The 20,236-nt window shown below is 51.4% G+C and overlaps 9 protein-coding genes across 9 annotated transcripts; 3 read left to right on the top strand and 6 right to left on the bottom strand.

Moving 5' to 3' along the window:
• Positions 1 to 63: 63 nt before the first annotated feature.
• On the bottom strand, positions 64 to 891 carry ASPGLDRAFT_64310 (emp24/gp25L/p24 family protein; the record flags this gene model as incomplete). Its single annotated transcript, XM_022548756.1, has 3 exons — positions 64 to 213; positions 279 to 667; positions 732 to 891. The coding sequence occupies 3 exons, from the start codon at positions 889 to 891 to the stop codon at positions 64 to 66; spliced, it is 699 nt and encodes a 232-aa protein (XP_022403717.1).
• A 165-nt stretch (positions 892 to 1,056) lies between these two features.
• Positions 1,057 to 3,288, top strand: ASPGLDRAFT_43503 (SANT/Myb-like DNA-binding domain-containing protein). Its single transcript, XM_022545829.1, has 3 exons — positions 1,057 to 1,263; positions 1,316 to 1,433; positions 1,496 to 3,288. Exons 1-3 carry the CDS (start codon positions 1,164 to 1,166, stop codon positions 3,048 to 3,050), a joined length of 1,773 nt encoding a protein of 590 aa, XP_022403718.1. The 5' UTR covers positions 1,057 to 1,163; the 3' UTR covers positions 3,051 to 3,288.
• ASPGLDRAFT_1118292 (uncharacterized protein) lies at positions 3,154 to 5,584 on the bottom strand. The gene is made up of 2 exons (XM_022539594.1): positions 3,318 to 5,584; positions 3,154 to 3,264 (listed from the first exon to the last, which is right to left on the bottom strand). The coding sequence occupies exons 1-2, from the start codon at positions 5,347 to 5,349 to the stop codon at positions 3,257 to 3,259; spliced, it is 2,040 nt and encodes a 679-aa protein (XP_022403719.1). The 5' UTR covers positions 5,350 to 5,584; the 3' UTR covers positions 3,154 to 3,256.
• Positions 5,585 to 6,545: 961 nt separating this feature from the next.
• On the top strand, positions 6,546 to 8,994 carry ASPGLDRAFT_32765 (5-methyltetrahydropteroyltriglutamate--homocysteine S-methyltransferase; the record flags this gene model as incomplete). Its single annotated transcript, XM_022544219.1, has 3 exons — positions 6,546 to 6,556; positions 6,624 to 6,963; positions 7,021 to 8,994. 3 exons carry the CDS (start codon positions 6,546 to 6,548, stop codon positions 8,992 to 8,994), a joined length of 2,325 nt encoding a protein of 774 aa, XP_022403720.1.
• Positions 8,995 to 9,374: 380 nt separating this feature from the next.
• ASPGLDRAFT_43507 (3-oxo-5-alpha-steroid 4-dehydrogenase family protein) lies at positions 9,375 to 10,763 on the bottom strand. The gene is made up of 2 exons (XM_022545830.1): positions 10,507 to 10,763; positions 9,375 to 10,407 (listed from the first exon to the last, which is right to left on the bottom strand). The coding sequence occupies exons 1-2, from the start codon at positions 10,618 to 10,620 to the stop codon at positions 9,448 to 9,450; spliced, it is 1,074 nt and encodes a 357-aa protein (XP_022403721.1). The 5' UTR covers positions 10,621 to 10,763; the 3' UTR covers positions 9,375 to 9,447.
• Positions 10,764 to 11,019: 256 nt separating this feature from the next.
• On the bottom strand, positions 11,020 to 14,541 carry ASPGLDRAFT_23085 (ubiquitin-ubiquitin ligase UFD2; the record flags this gene model as incomplete). Its single annotated transcript, XM_022543242.1, has 6 exons — positions 11,020 to 11,126; positions 11,186 to 12,923; positions 12,980 to 13,435; positions 13,503 to 13,710; positions 13,774 to 14,456; positions 14,512 to 14,541. The coding sequence occupies 6 exons, from the start codon at positions 14,539 to 14,541 to the stop codon at positions 11,020 to 11,022; spliced, it is 3,222 nt and encodes a 1,073-aa protein (XP_022403722.1).
• Positions 14,542 to 14,903: 362 nt separating this feature from the next.
• Positions 14,904 to 16,628, bottom strand: ASPGLDRAFT_43508 (uncharacterized protein). Its single transcript, XM_022545831.1, has 3 exons — positions 16,060 to 16,628; positions 15,743 to 15,997; positions 14,904 to 15,649 (listed from the first exon to the last, which is right to left on the bottom strand). Exons 1-3 carry the CDS (start codon positions 16,319 to 16,321, stop codon positions 15,114 to 15,116), a joined length of 1,053 nt encoding a protein of 350 aa, XP_022403723.1. The 5' UTR covers positions 16,322 to 16,628; the 3' UTR covers positions 14,904 to 15,113.
• ASPGLDRAFT_1117374 (uncharacterized protein) lies at positions 16,501 to 17,375 on the top strand. The gene is made up of 4 exons (XM_022539593.1): positions 16,501 to 16,600; positions 16,662 to 16,729; positions 16,790 to 16,869; positions 16,953 to 17,375. Exons 3-4 carry the CDS (start codon positions 16,800 to 16,802, stop codon positions 17,282 to 17,284), a joined length of 402 nt encoding a protein of 133 aa, XP_022403724.1. The 5' UTR covers positions 16,501 to 16,600; positions 16,662 to 16,729; positions 16,790 to 16,799; the 3' UTR covers positions 17,285 to 17,375.
• A 90-nt stretch (positions 17,376 to 17,465) lies between these two features.
• Positions 17,466 to 18,311, bottom strand: ASPGLDRAFT_120537 (nicotinate-nicotinamide nucleotide adenylyltransferase; the record flags this gene model as incomplete). The annotated part of the gene is made up of 1 exon (XM_022540146.1): positions 17,466 to 18,311. One exon carries the CDS (start codon positions 18,309 to 18,311, stop codon positions 17,466 to 17,468), a length of 846 nt encoding a protein of 281 aa, XP_022403725.1.
• Positions 18,312 to 20,236: the final 1,925 nt, after the last annotated feature.

The raw sequence follows: 20,236 nt of genomic DNA on the forward strand, positions 1-20,236 counted from the left end.
CAACCAGCTCGTAAAGAATAAAGTAAAACATAATATCAGAACACAATCAGTGACCATATCCGCTCATGTCAACTTTTGCTTGATGAAGAAAGACCGGAGATGCGACAATTGCCAGGCGCAGGCAGCCGACAAGACAACGAGTTGAATCATGGTCCAGCGGACGACACGCGAGTTGGTAGCTTCGGATTGATCACGGAATTCGGCCTCGCGTTCCTAAATACCCCATTAGCATCACGACAATCATTGTATAAGGACAGTTGGACTGAAGGGAAACATACCCGCTGGAACACCTGCTCCCGACGAATATCATGCAACCGTCCGTTCAAGTCCTTGACCTTCTGCACAATATCCTGCATCTTGCCCTTGTCCTCCGTCTCGATCTTGCTCGTCTCGCCAATGGCTATGTCAAGCGTAACCCGGATCGCATCCGACGCACCACCGGAGAGCCAGCCTCCGGACACATGGCTGCCATCGGGAGTCAAACAGATCTTGTGTTGACCAGCGTCGGCGGCGGAGAAAGTGAAGCGGCCGGAGTGACTGTCGCGCTTGGAAACGACTCGGTGGTCATTGTCGAAGGTCTCGTCGACGGTGATGAGCATCTTCACGTTGGAATCGATAGAGTACGTGTTGCCGGCTTGCGGGTTGGCGACTTCGGTTTTGAAGTGACCTGTTATATATTAGAATATACCATTCCCTCTATCTTCCCAAAAATCAATTGAAGGCCAACATACCAACCACCAGGGTATCTTTAGGAAGCTCCTCGAAGAAACACTTGGTCTGCTTCTCGCTCGTGTAGAAGTACAGAGCGTTTGCGGGGACGGAGAGACAGATAATGGCCAACACGACCAAAGTAGATGAGAGCCATGAGGCGGAGGATCTTGAAGGAGCCATTGTTAATTCTTGACTATCCTCAATTTTGTGTCTAGTGCGTTCAAGTCGTCGGAGTGTTGATTGTTGACAACGCTTGGAGATGCGGACGGCGAGATCTGGCAGTCTTGGCATTGCGCTCTCTTCCGTTCGAACTTTTTGCCGTTATCGTTCTACATTCTCCATCGTCCATCTCTCATCTCCGTCGCGAATTTCTGAGCGCCAACAACTACTACGTGAGTTTACGCGTCGATAATATAAAATAATATCCTGATCCATTCCGGTGGTTCGCCATCATGGCCGCCGCCGATGTTCGCGACATGCTGGATCTGCCCGCAGAGGGGCAACAGCAACCCCGGCCTCACAAGAAGCAGAAGGTCGTGGAAAAGAGACCAGGTTCGCTTACCTTACTGACGGGCAAAATAATCCATGCTGATTGGTATATCAGAGGGTATCACTCGTGAACTGTACGCGCTTCTCGGCGAACGAGCACCTCCGATCGCAATCAACGAAAACCGATACAAAGGGCGACCAAAATGGATGAGCAAGTTGAGAGTTCGACCATGGTGTGTATACGGGAATCCGGTTGTATTGTTTCATGTTGGAGTGCTGGCTGACATCTCGTCAGGAGCATGGCACCTTTTACGAACGGCGCACGATCCGACGAACTCGTTCTGCGTCACTGGCAACGGCAACATGACCCGACAAACGCACCAGCATTAGAGGGCCCAGAGGCAGAGAAGCCAGAGGAGAAGAAAGAGCCGGAAGAAGAGGAAGGGGTACCGAAACCACGAGAACAGGAATACCCATTCGTGAAATACAACGTCAAAGCCCGGGTTCCGAAGCGATATAACGACGACGAATACAACAGACATCTGAAAAATGACGACTGGCCACGACAAGAAACAGACTACCTGATGGATTTGGCCGAGGAGTACGATCTACGCTGGGTTGTTATCGCCGACCGCTACGATTTCCAACCCCAACCTATAGACGTAGAAGCAAATTCCAATGCCCTAGTCCCAGCCAAACGGTATCGAACGATGGAACAGATGAAGGCGCGATACTACTACATCGCCGCGACGATGCTCGCCTTTGAACATCCCCCCTCCGAAATGTCCGGAACCGAGTTCGAACTTCACGAAAAGATGCTGAAATTCGACCCCGACCGGGAACGCGTCCGCAAAGAACTCGCAGCCTTACAACTAAACCGCACGGCAGACGAAGTCCGCGAAGAAGGAATCCTCCTGGAAGAACTAAAGCGCATTACCGCCAACGAACAAAACTTCATCGCCGAACGCAGAGAACTCTACTCCAGACTCGAAGTCCCCATCAGCGTCGGCAACACCGCCATGTACCAATCCAGCCAGGGCCTCTCCCAACTCCTCTCCACACTCCTCCAAGCAGACAAGAGCAAGAAGCGACGGTCCATCCTGGGCCCCGAAGGCGCTGCCGCCCCCTCCCCAGCAGGCCAAACACCCACAACCTCCGGCCCAGCCAGCGCCCGCGACAGCCGCGCAGAAACACCTGGTCAAGCACCAGCACCGGCAACCAAGAAGGCCGCCGCTGCTGCAGCAGCCGCAGCAAACAAGGAACCCCAGCAACAACCCCTCAAGACCCTCACAGCAGCCGAAGAATCCAGATACGGCGTCCAGCACCACGAACGCCTCACACCAAGCGTGCAATTCCGCAGCGACCGTCCTCAGAAACTCACCCATGCCAAATCCAACGTGCAGAGCCAGAAACTCGCCGCCGCGCTCGCGGAACTCGAAGTCCCGCCTCGTCTCGTTATGCCCACCGAGCGCTTATGCAAAGAATTTGAAAGACTCATCGTCTCTGTCAACGCACTCCTCGATGCGCGGAAGATGGGCGAAAAGGTCGAGAGCGAGATCCGTGTCCTTGAAGCTGCGAAGGAAGAGCGTGAACGTAAGGAGCAGGAAGCCAACGAGAAGGAGAATCCGCAGGTTAAGACTGAGTCTGATCATAATGATACTTCGCTTGCTTCTGCTGCGCCGGCGGAGTCGACTGATGGTGCCAATGATGGCAAGGATCTGGCAGCGGCTGCTCCTTCGGTAGAAGGTCCCGAGGCTGGCGATGGTATGGCAGGTGACGCATCGCATAAGCGTTCTGCGAGCGTCTTGAGTAACGGAAGTGACAAGAGCACTAAACGGCAAAAGAAATGAGGGGTCATCGTTATCTTTGAGAGTGGCGTTGGTTTTTGGTTCGGAGCCTGAAGCGCTGGCGTTTATTTCTATTCATTTCTGTATGATCATATGAATATCTTGTTCATGGGAATTCGTATAGTGCTATAATACAAACAACGTAGGTCATACATTCAACTTTTACCGTCATCTTGTCCTTGCCCTAATATACAGAATAACAAATACCATCATAGTGCTGCGAAGTTGCCTGACCAATTTGCCTTCCGTCAACGCCCAAGCCTCACTCAGGATTCGAATGCATTTCCAGAGATTCGTGGTCGTCGTCAACGCCATCTGGACCCAATCGTTCCGATCGTTTGTGACGGTATCGACCTGCTCCTGGATCTACTAAACGGCCGTGGACACCTGAAGTTTCCGAGTTGCGCCTCCAAAGCGAACGCTTGACGGGGAAGACGGAGGGAAACTCTGCGCTGCTGCTGATGTTGCGCTTTTTGCTGCGATTGAGAACCCTGAACCTAACGCTCGGTCGTTTCTTCGGGAGACTGCCGAATTGGCTCAGATTCGACGGCGTCTGTATGACTGATTCATTACCGTCGTCGGTGGCACTGTATTGGTTCGTATTTGGACCTGGTGGGAAGCGCATTCTCGAACCCCTATCGAAAAGCTCGCTGTATCTGTTCCTGAACCTAGAAGAGCTCTTCGGGCCTTCTTCCATCTCTGGAGCTTGGCCTTGATCGGACCCAGATCCATTGATCTTTTCATTAGCCTTTTCGCCTGTTTCATCTTGACTCATTCGTCGGCTCGTGAGCCACTCCCAAAAGGAAGAAGCCGTGGAGCCCCGGTTTGTCGACTCACTGGAATCTGTTGTTGTCACAAGTGCAGTTGCCCCAGACCAACGCCGGGGTGTCTGGGGATTCATGGAGCCTGGTAAGTCGCAGTTCGAGATTGATGGCTCGCCAAGTGCCGATGACACCTTGTTGGCTTGCCCATCGGGGTCCTGGTCTTGGTTCTCAGCATTCTCTCCCTTTGTCTCTCCGTTTACCATGCTATTGTTTTCGCTATCTTCAGGAGAGCTTGAATCGGCCGGGGACTTTTGACTCTCAACCTCATCTTCTGCCACTAACGAATATCCGTACCCAAGTCGTCGGCCCCCAGACATCCAGCCCACACTTATTTTGCGAGGCGGTAGGACTTCGTTGGAAACAGACCGGGGCGATCCTACCGGCGGACTTATCCCAAACTGCTCCACGAACTTGCTTGCTAATGCATCAGTCTGAGCACCGGTTTCGCTGGCCGCAGCATTAGAACCAATCACTACGCTCATGTCTGTGTATGGTTGTGCTGCAGGTGCGTACTCATATCCGCTACCTGAAGGCCCTCTTTCAGACCCAAGACTGCTAGCGTTCGCTGTCAGACTCGGATATCGATAGCCTGCGGGAATCCCGGCAGATGAAATACTAGACTTGGGCGAATAAAACGAAGACGCATCTCTCTTGTGGGGTAGTCCGAAGTCGAATCCATTCAATCCATTTTGACCCAGAGATGGTGTGTTTGCACTTCGCTGGCCGATACAATCATGATATTGATCCGACAGGCTTCGTATGCTATACCTATTATTTTGTCCATTCTCATCGACAGACGGATTCTGGGATAGAATGCGAGGGGATGCTGAAGTGGACGCCAGGGCCTTAGAGATGTTCATGTCACCCAAGTGAATCGAGCGGACTTCTGCGGATGATCCTCGACGCTGTCGTCTTTTCGCGATGGCAATCTCCGAATTTCTCGCAGCTAATGACTCCGACGATTTTGCATAGGATGCCTGTGCGGCTTGGAGACCTTGTTGAGCCACGGTGGCGTAGAATCGACCACGGCCACCATTGATGGACGCCAGAGGTGATGGCACCTCATGATCAGTTGCTGCAGACTTTACTGATTGCTCAGATATGGAAAGGGGTCTGGGTGTATCTGCCTCTTTGTCGTGGATGGAGAGGTTGGTCACATTTGCAAGAGGACTAGAGACTCGGTGTGCCGCATCCTTTACGATGTCTGGTGAACAGCGGGGTGGCTGCGGACTGTGACGCACATAAGCCGGACGAGCCAGTGCCGAACGTGTATCGCTTATCTCGCGTCGCTCATCTTCTGGTCTCAGCTCCTGGGGCGGACCGCTTGTGTAACCCGTTCCCGCATCCTGATAGGGCTTCTCCAGTGACGACATAGCTCGCTCGAGACTCGCTGCAGTAGGGGAGCGATCCGTGATAGGACCGGTATTCGCGGGGGTCGATATGCCTTGTGCATCGCTATCGTATCCTTTCTCGCTCATCAAACTGCTTCCAACGTCATCAGCAGCAACCGGATCTGCAAGGGCGTCCAAGTTCCGGGATAGCGAAAGAAGCGATATTTCTGTCGATCTACCGGCTCGCTTTGGAATAAGATGCAATGGCTTGGAGTCTCGAGAGGATAGTCGTCTGCGGATTCTGCCTGACCAGCCATTTGAGGAGTGCGACGAGTGCTCATTCTGAACAGGAGGTTGTGGATCTTCGGTTGAGGAGGGTCCTATCAAGGTGTCAGAAGCTAGGATGGTTAAAGACGCAATCCGATGGTGTCATACCCTCTTGGTAGTCATGTCGCAGGGGAGAAGGCTCTGCTGGCGTGAAAGAGGAAGACGGCGAACACTCGGAGGGAGGAGTGAATCTCCGAAGCTTTCGAAACCGGCCACACAGGAGGAAGCCCATTGTGAGTGTAGCGGCTGATATGGTGAAGTGATGGCATTGGTAGAAAGCGAGGGATTGTCATGATGGGCAGAGCAAGAGATGACTGTCTTAAGATGTCCATTTTGGGAAGGAAGAGGGTGTGTATACTGATACGGAAACTACGCTGGATGAAGTACAAGTACGGTCGATTCTGGCCGTTTCCAGCCTATTGCTTTGCTGATAATCTATACAAAGTCTATACAAAGCAAGCTTCCAGTTCTTGTCCTTTTCTCTCCATTTGTCTGTACTCCGAATTCCACATCCAGTACTCCATAGTTTTGTACACTCCGTACTTAATACGGACCGGCCAAATCACATGACTGAGAACGGGCCAATCGCCGATCACGGAGGGGTAATAAATGCCTCAGGCATAAAAACACGCAAATCACGCCATTTCTGGTGTCAGGACCGCTGTTAATACCACGAATTACGAAAATTACACGTCAGACACAGCCTATCCCCATGGAGATATTGGTAATACAGGTACAGCCCCTCCCGCTGCATGTTTTTCCCTCCCGCTTCCCCTCCTTGACCGGCGCTTATTTTTGCATTTATTCTCTCGCTCCTCTTCTTTCTTTCTCTCTCTCTCTCTCCTTTTTCTTCCCATCCCATCTTCCCTCTCATCCTCATATTTTTTTTTGTCTTGTTAGGAAGAGGCGGCTGAATCCAGCATCCTCTTTTTGTTTGTGTGACGGCTACTATCTTCCGTCCTTTGACCACATATTCTCTCCGTCTCCCCTTTTTTTCTCCTCCAAAATCAGTCAGAATGGTTCAATCGTACGTCCAATTCCTTTCCCTGATGATCAATGGCTTTTCAAGAGACTGACTGGTTGTGTCTTTACAGCGCTGTTCTCGGTTTCCCCCGTATGGGAAGACTCCGTGACCTCAAGAAGGCCACCGAGGCTTACTGGGGTGACAAGATCTCTCGCGATGAGCTTTTGGCCGAGGGAAAGAGACTCCGTCAGGAGCACTGGAAGATCCAGAAGAACGCTGGTGTCGATGTGATCCCCAGCAACGACTTCGCTTTCTACGACCAGGTCCTCGACCACATCCAGCTCTTCGGTGTTATCCCCGAAAGGTATAGCAAGTATAACCTTCACCCCGTTGACGAGTACTTCGCCATGGGTCGTGGTCTCCAGAAGCCCGCCAAGGATGGCCAGGACGCCATTGATGTTCCTAGCTTGGTACGATTTCTTCCTTGAGATTCTCATACTAGATCGTTGTGCTAATACAGTCTCTAGGAAATGGTCAAGTGGTTTGACTCCAACTACCATTACGTCAAGCCTACCCTCCAGGACACCCAGGAGTACAAGCTCGCTGAGAACCCCAAGCCTGTTGTTGAGTTCCTCGAGGCCAAGGAGGCTGGCATCACCACCCGTCCCGTCATCCTGGGACCTGTTTCTTTCCTGACCCTCGCCAAGGCCGACCGTGGCCAGACAGTTGACCCCATCTCCCACCTCGAGAAGCTCCTCCCCTTGTACGTTGAGCTCCTCGCCAAGCTCAAGGAGGCTGGTGTCGAGGATGTCCAGATTGATGAGCCTGTCCTCGTCTTCGACCTTCCTGCCAAGTCCAAGGTTGCCTTCAAGCCCGCTTACGAGAAGCTCGGTGCTCTCGGTGACAAGGCTCCCCGTGTGACCTTGGCCACCTACTTCGGTGACATCGTCCACAACATTGACGTCCTCTCTTCTCTCCAGAGCCTCCACGCCATCCACGTTGACCTTGTCCGTAACCCTGAGCAATTTGAGACTGTCGTCGCCGCCCTTGGCCCCAACCAGACCCTCTCTGCTGGTGTCGTTGACGGCCGTAACATCTGGAAGACCAACTTCAAGGCTGCCATCGAGAAGGTCGAGCTGGCCGTCCAGAAGCTTGGCAAGGACCGTGTCGTCGTTGCCACTTCCAGCTCTCTGCTCCACGTCCCTCACACTCTGGCTAGTGAGAAGACTCTCGACCCTGAGGTCCGTGAGTGGTTCAGCTTTGCTGTCGAGAAGACCAGCGAAGTTGTCGTGATCGCCAAGGCTGTCACCGAGGGCCCTGCTGCCGTCCGTGAGGAGCTCGAGGCCAACGCCAAGTCCGTCCAGTCTCGTGCCTCGTCTACCCGCACCAACGACCCCAAGGTCAAGGAGAGACAGGCTGCTGTCACTGACGAGCAGCACAACCGCAAGTCTCCCTTCCCCGCCCGTCACGCTGAGCAGGGCAAGACGATCAACCTGCCTCTGTTCCCCACCACCACCATCGGATCTTTCCCTCAGACCAAGGAGATCCGTATCCAGCGTAACAAGTTCACCAAGGGTGAGATCACCCCCGAGCAGTACGAGGCCTTCATCGAGAAGGAGATCCAGGAGGTCATCAAGATCCAGGAGGAGCTCGACCTGGACGTCTTCGTCCACGGTGAGCCCGAGCGTAACGACATGGTCCAGTACTTTGGTGAGCGTCTTACTGGCTACGTCTTCACCACCCACGCCTGGGTTCAGTCTTACGGATCTCGTTGCGTGCGTCCGCCGATCATCGTCGGTGACGTTTCTCGCCCCGCCCCTATGACCGTCAAGGAGTCCAAGTACGCCGCTTCGATCTCCAAGAAGCCCATGAAGGGTATGCTTACTGGTCCGATCACCTGCTTGCGGTGGTCTTTCCCTCGTGACGACGTCCACCAGTCCGTCCAGGCTCAGCAGCTGGCTCTCGCCCTCCGTGACGAGGTCGTTGACCTTGAGGCTGCTGGTATCCAGGTCATCCAGGTCGACGAGCCCGCTCTCCGTGAGGGTCTTCCTCTCCGTGCCGGCGAGGAGCGTAAGAAGTACCTCTCGTGGGCCGTCCAGGCATTCCGTCTGGCCACCGCTGGTGTCTCTGACGGCACTCAGATCCACTCTCACTTCTGTTACTCCGAGTTCCAGGACTTCTTCCACGCCATTGCTGCGCTGGACGCCGATGTCCTCTCCATCGAGAACAGCAAGTCTGACGCCAAGCTCCTCAAGGTCTTCATCGATGAGGCCTACCCCCGTCACATCGGACCTGGTGTCTACGACATCCACTCGCCTCGTGTCCCCAGCGAGCAGGAGATCAAGGACCGCATCGAGGAGATGCTCTCGTACCTCCGTGTTGACCAGCTCTGGGTTAACCCTGACTGTGGTCTGAAGACCCGCCAGTGGGCCGAGACCAAGGCTGCTCTGACCAACATGGTCAACGCCGCCAAGGCCTACCGCCAGAAGCACAGCAACTAAATTAATTCTAACCTGACATAATAGAGATAAAGGGATGATGGTTTCTTTTTAATGGGGCAGACATTCTCAACCTGTCGCCTCTGGAGATGTGATGTGTTTAATGAGTTACGACGATGATACCAAAAGTTCAACATATGGGGTACGGGTTTTGCACTAGAGGATAAAAAATCTGGGGGTCCACGGAGTTCAACAGTTTTGACGATTTCAACATCGGCGTTTACGCCACCAAGCATCCACTTGTCTTTTAGCGGTCAAAAGGTGTGGGTTTGTTTGTTTTATTTCATTTGTATTTGGAAAGGGAAGCATGTGTGTGGTGCGTAGTCACCGATGTTTCATATTATTTCAACAATGTGTTTTAAATAACATCCGAGGCATTGCCTCTTAATGCAATGTATCATTCTGATTGTTCTTGTAAACATTTTTTTTTTACATCTTAGTGTACATGTTTCGATGCTACAACCACGGACACCATGGAACGGCAACACCTCTGCTCCCAACAGCCTCCTCCCCAAACTTCTCAACATACCACTTCCGTCCCCAACGCGCATGAGGCAGCATATTCGCCACGGCGTTCACAGCAAAAACCAGCGCAGGCAGAGGCAACGGCACCCTCAACTTCTCCGAAACAACCGCCGCCGGAACCAACCACGGAGCCAACCTGATCCTCGGAACCGTCGCAGCCGCAGTCGCCGTCGCAGCAATCGGATTCACACTACTACTTCCAGCGGGGAATATGGCCGTCCCGGCGAGAGCGAAACCGAACCACTCGATCCATTCGAAGACGTAGTGCGGGTAAAGAATGGAGTGGAAGACACCTTGCTTGGGAGGGATGACGTAGACTTTGTGGTATTTGTCGTTGGTGTCGTTGTTGTCAGTCTTCTTCGCAGCGCGCTTATCACCCTCCTCACGACGAAGCCGGAACAACGCCCTCTCAGAGTAAACATTCCCAACCATCCCGACAACAAACAACCCCAGCCCAACACACGGTATCAATCCAAACCCAGTTCCCCCATTCACACCCCCATTCCCCTCAACAGCACCCGAAAACCCCCCAACATCAAGCCCATACCCCAGCACCCACCCCGCCAAACAACTCGAATTCACCCAATTAAACCCCATCGCCGACACCATCACAAACACATGAATCGGCGACATACTCGGCGCCACGAACCACGGCGAAATCACCGCGCGGTTCACATAATGCACCACATACAACAGTCCAACTAACTGGTTTTGCCAGGGTAGTAGACTGAAGTCACCGGAGAGTGAAGTGTGCAGGATATAGAGGAGGTTTAGGGGGGCGATGATTTCCATGACACACCAAGCGAGGCGGCCGGGGAGGTTTAGGGGGGATGTGCGGAGGGAGGTTTTGCCGGCGGGGTGGTAGGAGAGGAGCCATTGGGCTATTGTCACCTGGTTTTTTTTTTTTTTTTGGTTAGGTTGGAGGTTTGTTTTTGGTTGGTTTTGTTTGGGTTGGTTTTGTGGAAATAGCCTGGGGAAGGGAAGACATACGACTGGGAAGTATTGGAAGATGTTGACTAGTATCGCGTAGGTCTTGGGAGTGAGCGTGATGAACTCTCGGAGGGAGGGGAGAGAGCTCATGGATGAGGAGATCATGGACCCCATGATTGCGACGGATTTGTAGAGTAGCAGGGATCAAGGTGGATGTAGTAGTGTAGAGAGATGGATTGAGAGAAGAGGAGAAAGAGAGTTTATAAGAGTTGTGGCCACAGGTATTGAAGGCAACGAAGTGACAGTGACTAAACGAAATGCCCGCTTGCTTTTTAGTCAGTGAATTGTGTTGCGCAACATATTCACTGCGGTCCCATAACTGTTTGGTTCGAGGTAATTGTCTTGAGCTAAGGTGAGCCGAGCTACTTTGTATGAATGATATCATGGATCACATGACTTATGTACTGCATACAGAAACGCATTGTCTGTAATAATGCTGTTCATAGTAGTCATATACATAGCATCCAGCAAATGCCTGCTTAAATTAAAGATTCAACTCATAAAATGGCACCATTACTCTGTCGTGTCCATCTGCTCCGCTGTACTCTGCTCCCTAGCCTGTCTTCGTTCCGACAACCGCTCTGTCTTGAATGCCGTGATCTTGGCCTTGAGGTCGGTGTCTACAATTCAGTTAGTTATCGTTCGCCAAGTAATCTGCCACATAAAAAGGAAAGCTCACCTGGAATGACATCCTCCATCTTAAGCGGCACCCGGTTAAACGGGTCGTGCGGGTCACTCAGGAGGTGAGATCGGATCGTAGATCGATCAATAGACATTCTCGACGCAGGAAGAATAACCGGGTCTTCCATCAACGTGTACATCAGCGGGTCCAAGAAATCATCAGGAACCTCTCCAAGGTCCTCTTCTTCCTGCTCGTCCATCTCCTTGGCCCCCTTGACCTTTCGCTGGAGCTGCTCCCATTTCTTCAGCTCCTCTGGAGACTTGAGCGACCATTTCCGCAGGATATCAGCGGCCTTTTCGAAGTTGACTGGTTTGTAGGAGCGACCGTCACGTGCAACGGCGAAGATAAAGCTTTCCCTGTTCATTAAGTTGATGTACACGTCCACGAGCTCACTTAGCAGAGCACGCGGGTTGAATCCATATTCTTGCAGATTGTCCACGCGCAGGTTCAGACTCTTAGGGCCCACCATGGCATCCAGGTTGTAGTCCAACATGTCTGCCAACCGCTGCACAATTTCTGGCATTGTGAACGACTCTGCCAGTGCGTGGGTGAAGAGCTTGAGCATGCCGACTGTCTCATTGGTCAGTTGCATGTAGGACTTGGCAGTGCGCTGAGCAGATGCGAGATGCTCTTCCTTCTGCTGTCGCGCGGTGGGATCCATTGTGTTCCCGCTGCGCTTAAGCTCAGTTTGGGTGTCGTGAATGGTTATAAAAGCGCCAAACGATTCGTCAAGAACGAATGTCACATCGTTAAGGAGGAGGTTGACATATCGGACGAAAAAGTCGTGGTTCTGGTTGGCCTGGTTCAAGAGCTTTGTCTGGTATAGCGTGTTGGGCCAGATGCATTTGATGATCTGGAAAATTTCATATCGGATATTGAATTTGTCGTAGAACTGGGTGTGTGTTCCTGTATGTTCAGCCTCAATGTAGAATTTCATGAGGGAATGCAGGATATAGTCGTTGGCAAACGGCATGGAGTTAAGAAGGTCAACCAAAACACCACGACCGCCACCAGGGCGTGGCCACGTTCCGCGGAAAAGGATAGACACCAGACCGGCCTTCAAGTAAGGGTTCTTGATGTACCCCGTGCTCTCCAAGAAAGTGATACAGAGCATGACCACTTCATCTCCTTGCGTAGCGGTGATGATCTGCGGCATGCACCACATAATGAACTTGAAGTTGCTGACAATGTCGTCCAGGAAGTATTCAGGCAAACACTTGAAGACCTCGGGCTGTTGTTCCGGAAGAGGCAGCTTGAGGGTTTCCCGGGGGAAGTCCACACCGGAAACAAGTCGCAGCAGCCAAACGATGACATACCGCATGAACAACATGGAACGGGCCTGCCATTGATCGTCAAACAACACACCCTGAAGACTGTATTTCAACGCGAGTCCAAGATCCAACTTGTCCTTATATTTCTTCAACGCCTGTTCAAAGACTCGAAGTTGCATGGGGTTGCTGATCCACCGGTGTCGCTCCGTCTCGAACCGGCCGATTGTGGTCTCCATATGCCGGAGGTCCTTCTCTAATTGGTCCAGTTTCGAGGTCAGAGACTCACTACCGTAGTGGTGGGCAGCAACAGTAAGGAAGAAAATCTCCGTAATGAAATTGGAAGTCCCCTCTGCCTTTTTCGAGTAAAAGGCTTCCGAAGCGTGCTGGTCGGCGTTGATCTTGGTTTCATCCTTCATATCGACACGGGAATTCCGGTGGAGATATGCTGCATCAATTCGATCGATCTGATAACTTGTCAGTAAACTTGGCTTGGGAGTTACGCTGCCCTTCTTCCACATACCTTGGTGAAAGATGCATCCATAAACGGTTCGCAAAGCTGATCCAAGCACGTCGTAAGGTTGAACATGAATCCATCCGATGAGACCGCGTTGGGGTCAACCTGCATTGCTCTCCGCTTATGATTGATGTTCATTGCGGTGGCGAACCAATCCAAGACTCGTTCCCGGGAATCCTTCGACGCACGAATCAAGTGGTTGATGATGTCGAGAAGGTCGGCACTGAGCATTTGCTGCATCATGCGAAGGGACCGCTGGGAGTTCAAGATATACGACTGATCCCTGGTCTTAGGGCTAGAGAAATACTGCATGGTAACGTTGGGTTGAAGCGGCGACAGTCGAAACCATGGTCCCAAAAGCGTGCGTTTCTCAAACGACGGAGGGTCGCGAGTCGCATTGAAGAGCGAAGACTCCGTGATGGCAGATGCAATGGCTGAATGACGGATGAGGTTTTGCAGAGCCTGACAAACGTATGTTAATCAATAGGGCATCTTTGCGATTAAAGAGGCACGAATCTCTTTGACATACCATCATGTAGGGTTTGTACTCATCGTTGATGTTCAACTCAGCCAGTTCTTGACTTAACCCCTCAACAGCGGCGATGAAAGCAGGCTTGATATTCTCATCCTCGTCGAACCTTTTAACGGCCTCGCTGATGAAATCGAGATCAATACCCTTCTCCTCCTCTGGGTCCAAGAGCAAGAACGGTTTCAGCGGAGATCCGTCAGACTCGGCCCTACCAATTATCAACAGCGTCAGTACTCTGTCAATCTATCAAGTAAGATGGAAGAAAACGCACCCAAACATCTCCGGCATCGTAATGGCAAACATGCAATAACTTATGCACAGCCGCCGGGCCTCACAAATGGCATTGAACTTGGCATCATCATCCCGCGGCCGACGGAAGCCCTTATGCAGCCTGCAAATTCTCTTCCAGCACGGCAACAAGTAATCCAACGGTCTCTTGACATTCGACGCGGCCTCCAACAGCGCCTGGTCTAAGACAGCCGAATCGATGCGGAGTTCCCGACCCTGCTCTTCCAACTCACCTCGCAGTCCAGGCAGGTAATATAGCCTCTGCGCATGAATATCCTTCTGCCGGTCCTCTCTGAGCGAGAGCTTAAACACAGCACTCAATGTCCGATCTTCAAAGGCCTCGATGCCTTCTTCGGCCCTCGGTTGCGGAGGCGGCGTGTTCGAAATGGGAGTAACGCTTTGCGACTGGGCTGCGGATGACGAAGCTGTTGGTGTGATCTTTATCCGTTTCCCCTCTGACGGTTGCCGCTGCTGTTCTGGTCGCGGTGATGGTGCGTGGGAACTGGGTGTGCTTGTCGTGCCGGTCTGTGGCTGCGAAGGCGCCGGGAACTGGGGAGTCGAGCTGCTGGGTTGTGTAGGGGTCGTAGGTACGCTGGAATCCGAGCCTTCTCCGCCTGGAGAGGAAGGGGTTGGGTTTCCAAGTTTTGCAAGGCGCTTGTTACGGATCTAGATAAGCAAAGTCAGCGCGGTGTTCTATCAACTGATGCCCGCAGCAACTGACCTTGTCCGCATCCGACAGGTTATCCGACATCTTCTTAGACGAATACCGTTCTGGATATACAGAATTTGTGACAAAATAAGAGTTTCTACCCGCGGAACAGGCGATGTGGGGAAAAAGTTCAGTCTCGTCTGGACACCTAGGTACGGGAATAAAGAGAGATTTCAGTGGTGGAATCCAGAAATACAAAGCAAAGAGCAACGCCAGACAGTCCAGCTGGTGATAGACAATGTCTCTTTCGCTCTTTCTGTCTGGCAGTTGTTCTTGTTGGCGACAATTCGGTCATCGTCGTTGAGATTCGCCTGCATGCAAATTACATAAGCAGCTCGCCGCCGCAGTATTTCTCCGCCCCGATATAGTACAAGCACATCATATGGAATCCCATATCAATTCAATGCAGAGGCATATTAGTTCATTGCTAATAGAATATAGGAAGGATGCTCATGAAAGTTCAATAATCACACATAATCCCATAGACGCCGGCCAAACATCACGCGCTATTGACATATAAGGAGCATGAGAGCCAAAAGGAACAGCCGAGACAAAATTAATTATAGGAATGAGCCATCTCTGTATGCAGGCAAGCAGAATATATGCTAACTTCCTTAATACTTCTTCTTCAAAGAATCCAGCCGTTGGCAGCTCTTCAACTCCAGAGATCGCGCCGCCCTCATCTTCTCGACATCTGGGAAGAACCATCCCTGGGCATCCTGGATCATGCGCTCACGCACATTGACTTCGTTTTGGCATTCGTAGCGCAGTTTGGTGACATATTCTACTTCCACACGTTGATCTAACTGTCGGAACTTCCGCGCGTTGTAGTCATTCACATCGCCCGGGTTAACAAAGTAGTCGATATTAAGTTTCGGGGTCATTCGGTGCATGGTGTGAGGAGGTACGGCGGTGTCAAAGCGATACGACGGACCAGATGGGGTTGACGAGGAAGAGGAGAAGAGCGATGAGAGGAGAGGAAGTACGAAGAGAAGGATGAGAGGTAAAAGCTGCTGGAACATCGCCCAGGCCGAAGGAACCGCCTCCGGTTCGGTGGCTTCGCGTGGCCTTCTCCGTGGCCGTGGGCCACCGAATTGGTGGACGCGGACTCCAGGACCTCCTCCCATGTTGAAGACAAACTGCGGACCACCTGTAGTTACAGATATTAGCAAATTGATTCCAGCCTCGTGAGTACGTTGGATGAAATGGTTTCAATCTTCCGTGCCAAACGGACTGAACTCACCTCCCATTCCACCAAACCCGCCGCCGAAGAAGCGGTTGAATAGCTCCTCTGGTGAGATCTCCTCCTCGAACATCGGACCACGAGACCGTGGGAAGCCACCTCCAAAGCCACCGAATCCACCGCCGCTGAAAGGCGACTCGCCAGCTGATGCTCCAGCAGCGCCAGGGTTGAACCTGCTGTCGGGGTCTCCTCCAAACTTATCGTACCGGGACTTCTTGTCCGAATCGGATAGAACCTGGAAAGCACGCGACACCACTATCATCGAAGCCCATTAGTTTCTTTCGAAGAAACCTGGAAGAATAAATCGAAGAACCCACGTTTGAACGCCTCGTCTGCGCCCTCATACCCATTCTTATCCGGATGTGTCAACAGACTCTGTTTCCGATATGCCTTCTTGATCTCGCCATCTGTAGCAGTCTTTTCCAGCGATAAGATCTCGTAATAAGCGGTTGAAGTGCATTTCCGTATCCGAATCACGGCTGCTTCCTGTTCTGGCGTGTATTTGCGATCTTGATTGCCCTGGTTGTGTTGCCGAGATTTAGCATTCCCGCTGTCGAAACCCGATGTCGATGCGGACATGGTTGCTTTCGCTGGGTGTTTTTCGTCTTATTTTGTCGGAATCTAGGATGATAAGGTTCGTTCTGGATGTCGGCGCAGGTGTCGTGAGGGAACTCAATCCCGCGACGGAGAGGCGAGACGGGACCGATCGATTAAACAGAACGCTTGGACAATGCGAAAGTAGATTATGTCGCCTGGCGATAAAACTGTGATGTTGTCGGAATGGCACAATTAAGGAAAAGTAATGGATATTTATGCCTGGCGACGAAATGCCATCCGGTCAACAATCAATCAATAGACGTGGTGTCTTTTTCCGGAGAGGTTCTGGTCGCTTGCGCTAATTTATGGATTCGTTAGTCAGACTTCACCAACTGCGGAGTAGACAACGCTGAACAGAATTAATACACTACGTCAATTTGCGATTCAGAGGTGAGTATTGATTCTATTACCCTGTATTCTTTGTCTTCTTTTCATCTGACATCGCAACAGAAAAGAAACCATGACTGACACAAACACCCCGGCCGAAGGGACCAAGCAGTCTCTCATACAGATTGCCAGAGCATGGGGAGGTACATATCATATCCAATTATCTCTACGAAGCTTTCCAATTTTCTCCTTGAGCCGATCTAACGATGCTTTTCAATAATTATAGAGAACCCATTTACTCCCACCCTCCTAGCCACAACCATCGCCGCCCAGCACATGCGTCCCTTCCAAACGTTTCCGATGCTCTTCCCTCCCGTCCTGCTGTTCACGAGCTATGCAAACCTCCAAGGCTTCACGACCGATAGTGCCGGGATTTCAGCAGCGTGGTCGGGTCTCTATCTGTTGCTCGCAGGTCGACGGAAACAGCCATTTATGAAGAAGTGGGGTGCACGAGGGATCGTCCGGGGTGTTACAATGGGTCTTTGCTTTGCGAACTTGGTTGGTGGTGGTTTGGCGTATACTTTGGGCAAGAGGGAGGAGGAAGAAGATGATGAGTAAATGGGGTGTGGGAATTGATAACTTTCTATTATTTGGGCAGGCGTCATCGCTATGGTGTTGGGGTAGACACAAAAGTTCAGTTTCTATGTACGTTGATGTATTTGTACGCTATCATGACTATCGTCAAATCGACCATATTCTCAATTGATTTACTTTCTACATGACATGGTCAGTTGCCCCGTCAACTGCCAGCATACGGCGTCTCCCGTGAAAGAAAGTCTCGAACCCTGGGCGGAACCAAAGTCCCCAGCAGCTCAGGATCCTGCTGAATCGCCTCCCGAGCTTTAGTCGAACTGACTGGGGGATCCTCCGACCTACTACCCTGGACCAACTGAATCCGCTGCGCCCATTCCGGCTTCCCGCCCTCACTTGCCCGACCTCCCTGGGCCAGATTCACAAGGAAGTTCTGCTGCTCTTCCTGGCTACCCCATTCATCATTGGGCCGCATGGTTACTCGAAGTCTGTGCTGGGACAGGAACGGCGCGAGAGGCTGGAGAGTATGCTCTGGCGGATAGTACTTGGGGTTGAAGATGCGAATCAAGGTGTCGTAACCTGTGAGATGGACTTGTTCAAGCGATGCGGGGTAGATATCTGCGTTCTCGATTTCTGCTGCTTTGTCCACGAAGTATGGTTTCCTTGTTACACCAATGTCGATCTGTGGCAACTGTTGCTGTTGCTGCTGAGAGGATTGTAAATGCGACAGGAGATCGTGGGCAAACAGCTCCATCATGAGAAGGCGATCCTCGAACGAGGCAGGTTTGGCCGGCTTATCTGCATTCTGGGTAGCCAGTAAAAGCAGCAATCGGGCTGGAGAATCAGGCTTTTCTCGCAGAGCAGATGCTGCGATTTGGAGGTGGGCGAGTGTGGGAGGGTTGAAGGACGAGTCGAGGACGTAGAGAACGGAGGGAGACTGCGGGCAATCGGCGGGGACGGAGGACAGAATTTCGAGATTCTTAGATGAGGCGAGGAAATTCTTCCAGGATGTGGTATAGTGTGATCGCATGGCCTGTATCGAGGGAGTGGCCATTTTGAGTCTGTTCAATAAAGATGGCTGCGATGTTGAGAATGACGTCGGAGAGGCTTGACGGAGATCCGAGGTTCGGATAAGAGAACTTTAGATCCATGATTAGCAGTCGCGTTGACTCGGTTGGTTTTACAACAAATCATGAGACCTGAGCAAGTGTCTGAGTATTGTTTTAAATTGAGGTCATGACAATTATGTCGATTGGTCCATGGGCCCTCGTGTTGATATATCTTTTGTATGCGTGTACAACGGGAGATCAAGAAGATATATTGGGTGAAAGCGCAACATACATCAACCCGAAGCATAAGAACAGAGGGAATCTTTTCGTCTTCGGAACTTCCAAACCGGAGATAATATCTGATTGTGTTCGTCAAATGTTTTGCTCTTCGCTTGCCTCTTTGCCTTTCATTCTGCTTACCGAGATCTTTACCTGCCAACGCCCAGTCTCTCATGATAGCATGAAAACCGCCCGAACACTCCGCTTTCAGGCCTGGTAAGAATCGGCCAGTACAGCTTGCCTCAAAGTATTTCTTATAGTTTTCTGGTGGATAGCATATGCCACCTGTAATTCTAGGTGCCGTTTAAGAGTCAGGCCCAACCGGTTCTTCGCGGATCGAGACTCAAACGTGTCTTATGATGGCGTTAAGCCGCAGGCATCCCTCTGCTTTATTTACCGGGTCGTTGATCTCTTCGAGCCTGTTCAGCACATGAAAATTACAAAAGACACCAAGAAGGCCACAAATAAACTATGAGCAATTTGTTGTTACTTACACAAAGACCTCGGGGTTATTAGTTTTGAACCTGGCGGTAGGGCAAACATCAAAGCCGCCTTGTCTTTCCTTAGGCCCAGAAGTCATTCAACATCAGGCAGCTTCAGTAAGGAGACCGGAATCCTCGCAAGTTCTAGAGGAGACTCAACCCATGGAGTCCAACTTTCGATGCCCGGTTAATGAGGCCTGGCTTGACTTTCAAGGACTCGGCCCAGCTCGCAATTCATTTCCACCGACACGGCGGTTTTCAGATGCACATTTTGCCTACTGACGGGAGTCGTAACATCTCCGCGCGAGCGAAATTCCTCTCGTCTGTAATCACAAACATTGCGCAGTCATAGTATTTGGCCAGATGAAGGAAATCCAATCCAAAGACGTCCTTGTATCCTCAGCTGGACACAACTTGGAAAGATATGCCGGAATATGCTTCAATTCAAACAAGAACGTATCGTCTTCTTTCTGTTGCTGGGGTTGTGGCTCCAATGCAACTTCCAGTCATCTTTCTGGGTGGAGAAATGGACGTATATGCTAGCTGCGCCGCCACGTATGAGCTACCGGCATGGTACAGATGGATGAGCTCGACTAGGCTCCTGCTGGCCCGAGCATTAGGCTGAGCATCGTAACTGAGCCTTTCTTTATATCCGGTCAAGAGAGAGGAGAAGCTCACTGTGAAATATTAATGTTATCATTTCAGCATCTTCCTGCATTTGCACTTGAGGAAAGTCGCTTTGCTGCCCGGTTTTGTCTTGAGGTATGAGAGATGAGATAGTGAATAACTAATGAGAACTTGATCAATATTCACTAACCAGATAGACCGACGATGATGGATGAAGAAAGATAGAGGGGCTTCTATGCCTTGTATTCAATTATGTCCTGGCTATCCAGATGCAGGGTAATAGGCTGCCGGCCAATCACTCACTACATAGCAGTGAATGATAAACATGCTGTCATGGGTTGCCTTCCTGTTTCTATTTCCTCTTCAACCATCTCAATTTATCGTATTCTTCTCTTACTCGGGTCAATTCTCTTCAGCTCTAGAGTCATCCAGTATGGCTCGAACTCCAAAGACTGCCCGTACATCGACCGGTATCAAGGTGACAAGAATGAGCCGTGTCAAAGAGAACTGGCGCATGATCGTGCCCAGTGCTATGCGCAAAG

The sequence above is a fragment of the Aspergillus glaucus genome (genome assembly GCF_001890805.1).
Source record: "Aspergillus glaucus CBS 516.65 unplaced genomic scaffold ASPGLscaffold_4, whole genome shotgun sequence".
NCBI lineage: Eukaryota > Fungi > Ascomycota > Eurotiomycetes > Eurotiales > Aspergillaceae > Aspergillus > Aspergillus glaucus.

Bases quoted from the DNA above. Each gene is read 5' to 3' on its own strand.
- ASPGLDRAFT_43507 (XM_022545830.1), bottom strand. From the start codon at position 10,620: ATGGGGTCCATGATCTCCTCATCCATGAGCTCTCTCCCCTCCCTCCGA. The intron at 10,408-10,506 runs GTATGTCTTCCC...AAAAAAAACCAG, and splicing joins TCTTCCAATACTTCCCAGTC to GTGACAATAGCCCAATGGCT.
- ASPGLDRAFT_43503 (XM_022545829.1), top strand. From the start codon at position 1,164: ATGGCCGCCGCCGATGTTCGCGACATGCTGGATCTGCCCGCAGAGGGG. The intron at 1,264-1,315 runs GTTCGCTTACCT...TTGGTATATCAG, and splicing joins GGTCGTGGAAAAGAGACCAG to AGGGTATCACTCGTGAACTG. The intron at 1,434-1,495 runs GTGTGTATACGG...ACATCTCGTCAG, and splicing joins AAGTTGAGAGTTCGACCATG to GAGCATGGCACCTTTTACGA.
- ASPGLDRAFT_1118292 (XM_022539594.1), bottom strand. From the start codon at position 5,349: ATGAGCGAGAAAGGATACGATAGCGATGCACAAGGCATATCGACCCCC.
- ASPGLDRAFT_43508 (XM_022545831.1), bottom strand. From the start codon at position 16,321: ATGTCCGCATCGACATCGGGTTTCGACAGCGGGAATGCTAAATCTCGG. The intron at 15,998-16,059 runs GTGGGTTCTTCG...CTTCGATGATAG, and splicing joins CGCAGACGAGGCGTTCAAAC to TGGTGTCGCGTGCTTTCCAG. The intron at 15,650-15,742 runs GTGAGTTCAGTC...CTGTAACTACAG, and splicing joins CGGGTTTGGTGGAATGGGAG to GTGGTCCGCAGTTTGTCTTC.
- ASPGLDRAFT_1117374 (XM_022539593.1), top strand. From the start codon at position 16,800: ATGACTGACACAAACACCCCGGCCGAAGGGACCAAGCAGTCTCTCATA. The intron at 16,870-16,952 runs GTACATATCATA...CAATAATTATAG, and splicing joins GATTGCCAGAGCATGGGGAG to AGAACCCATTTACTCCCACC.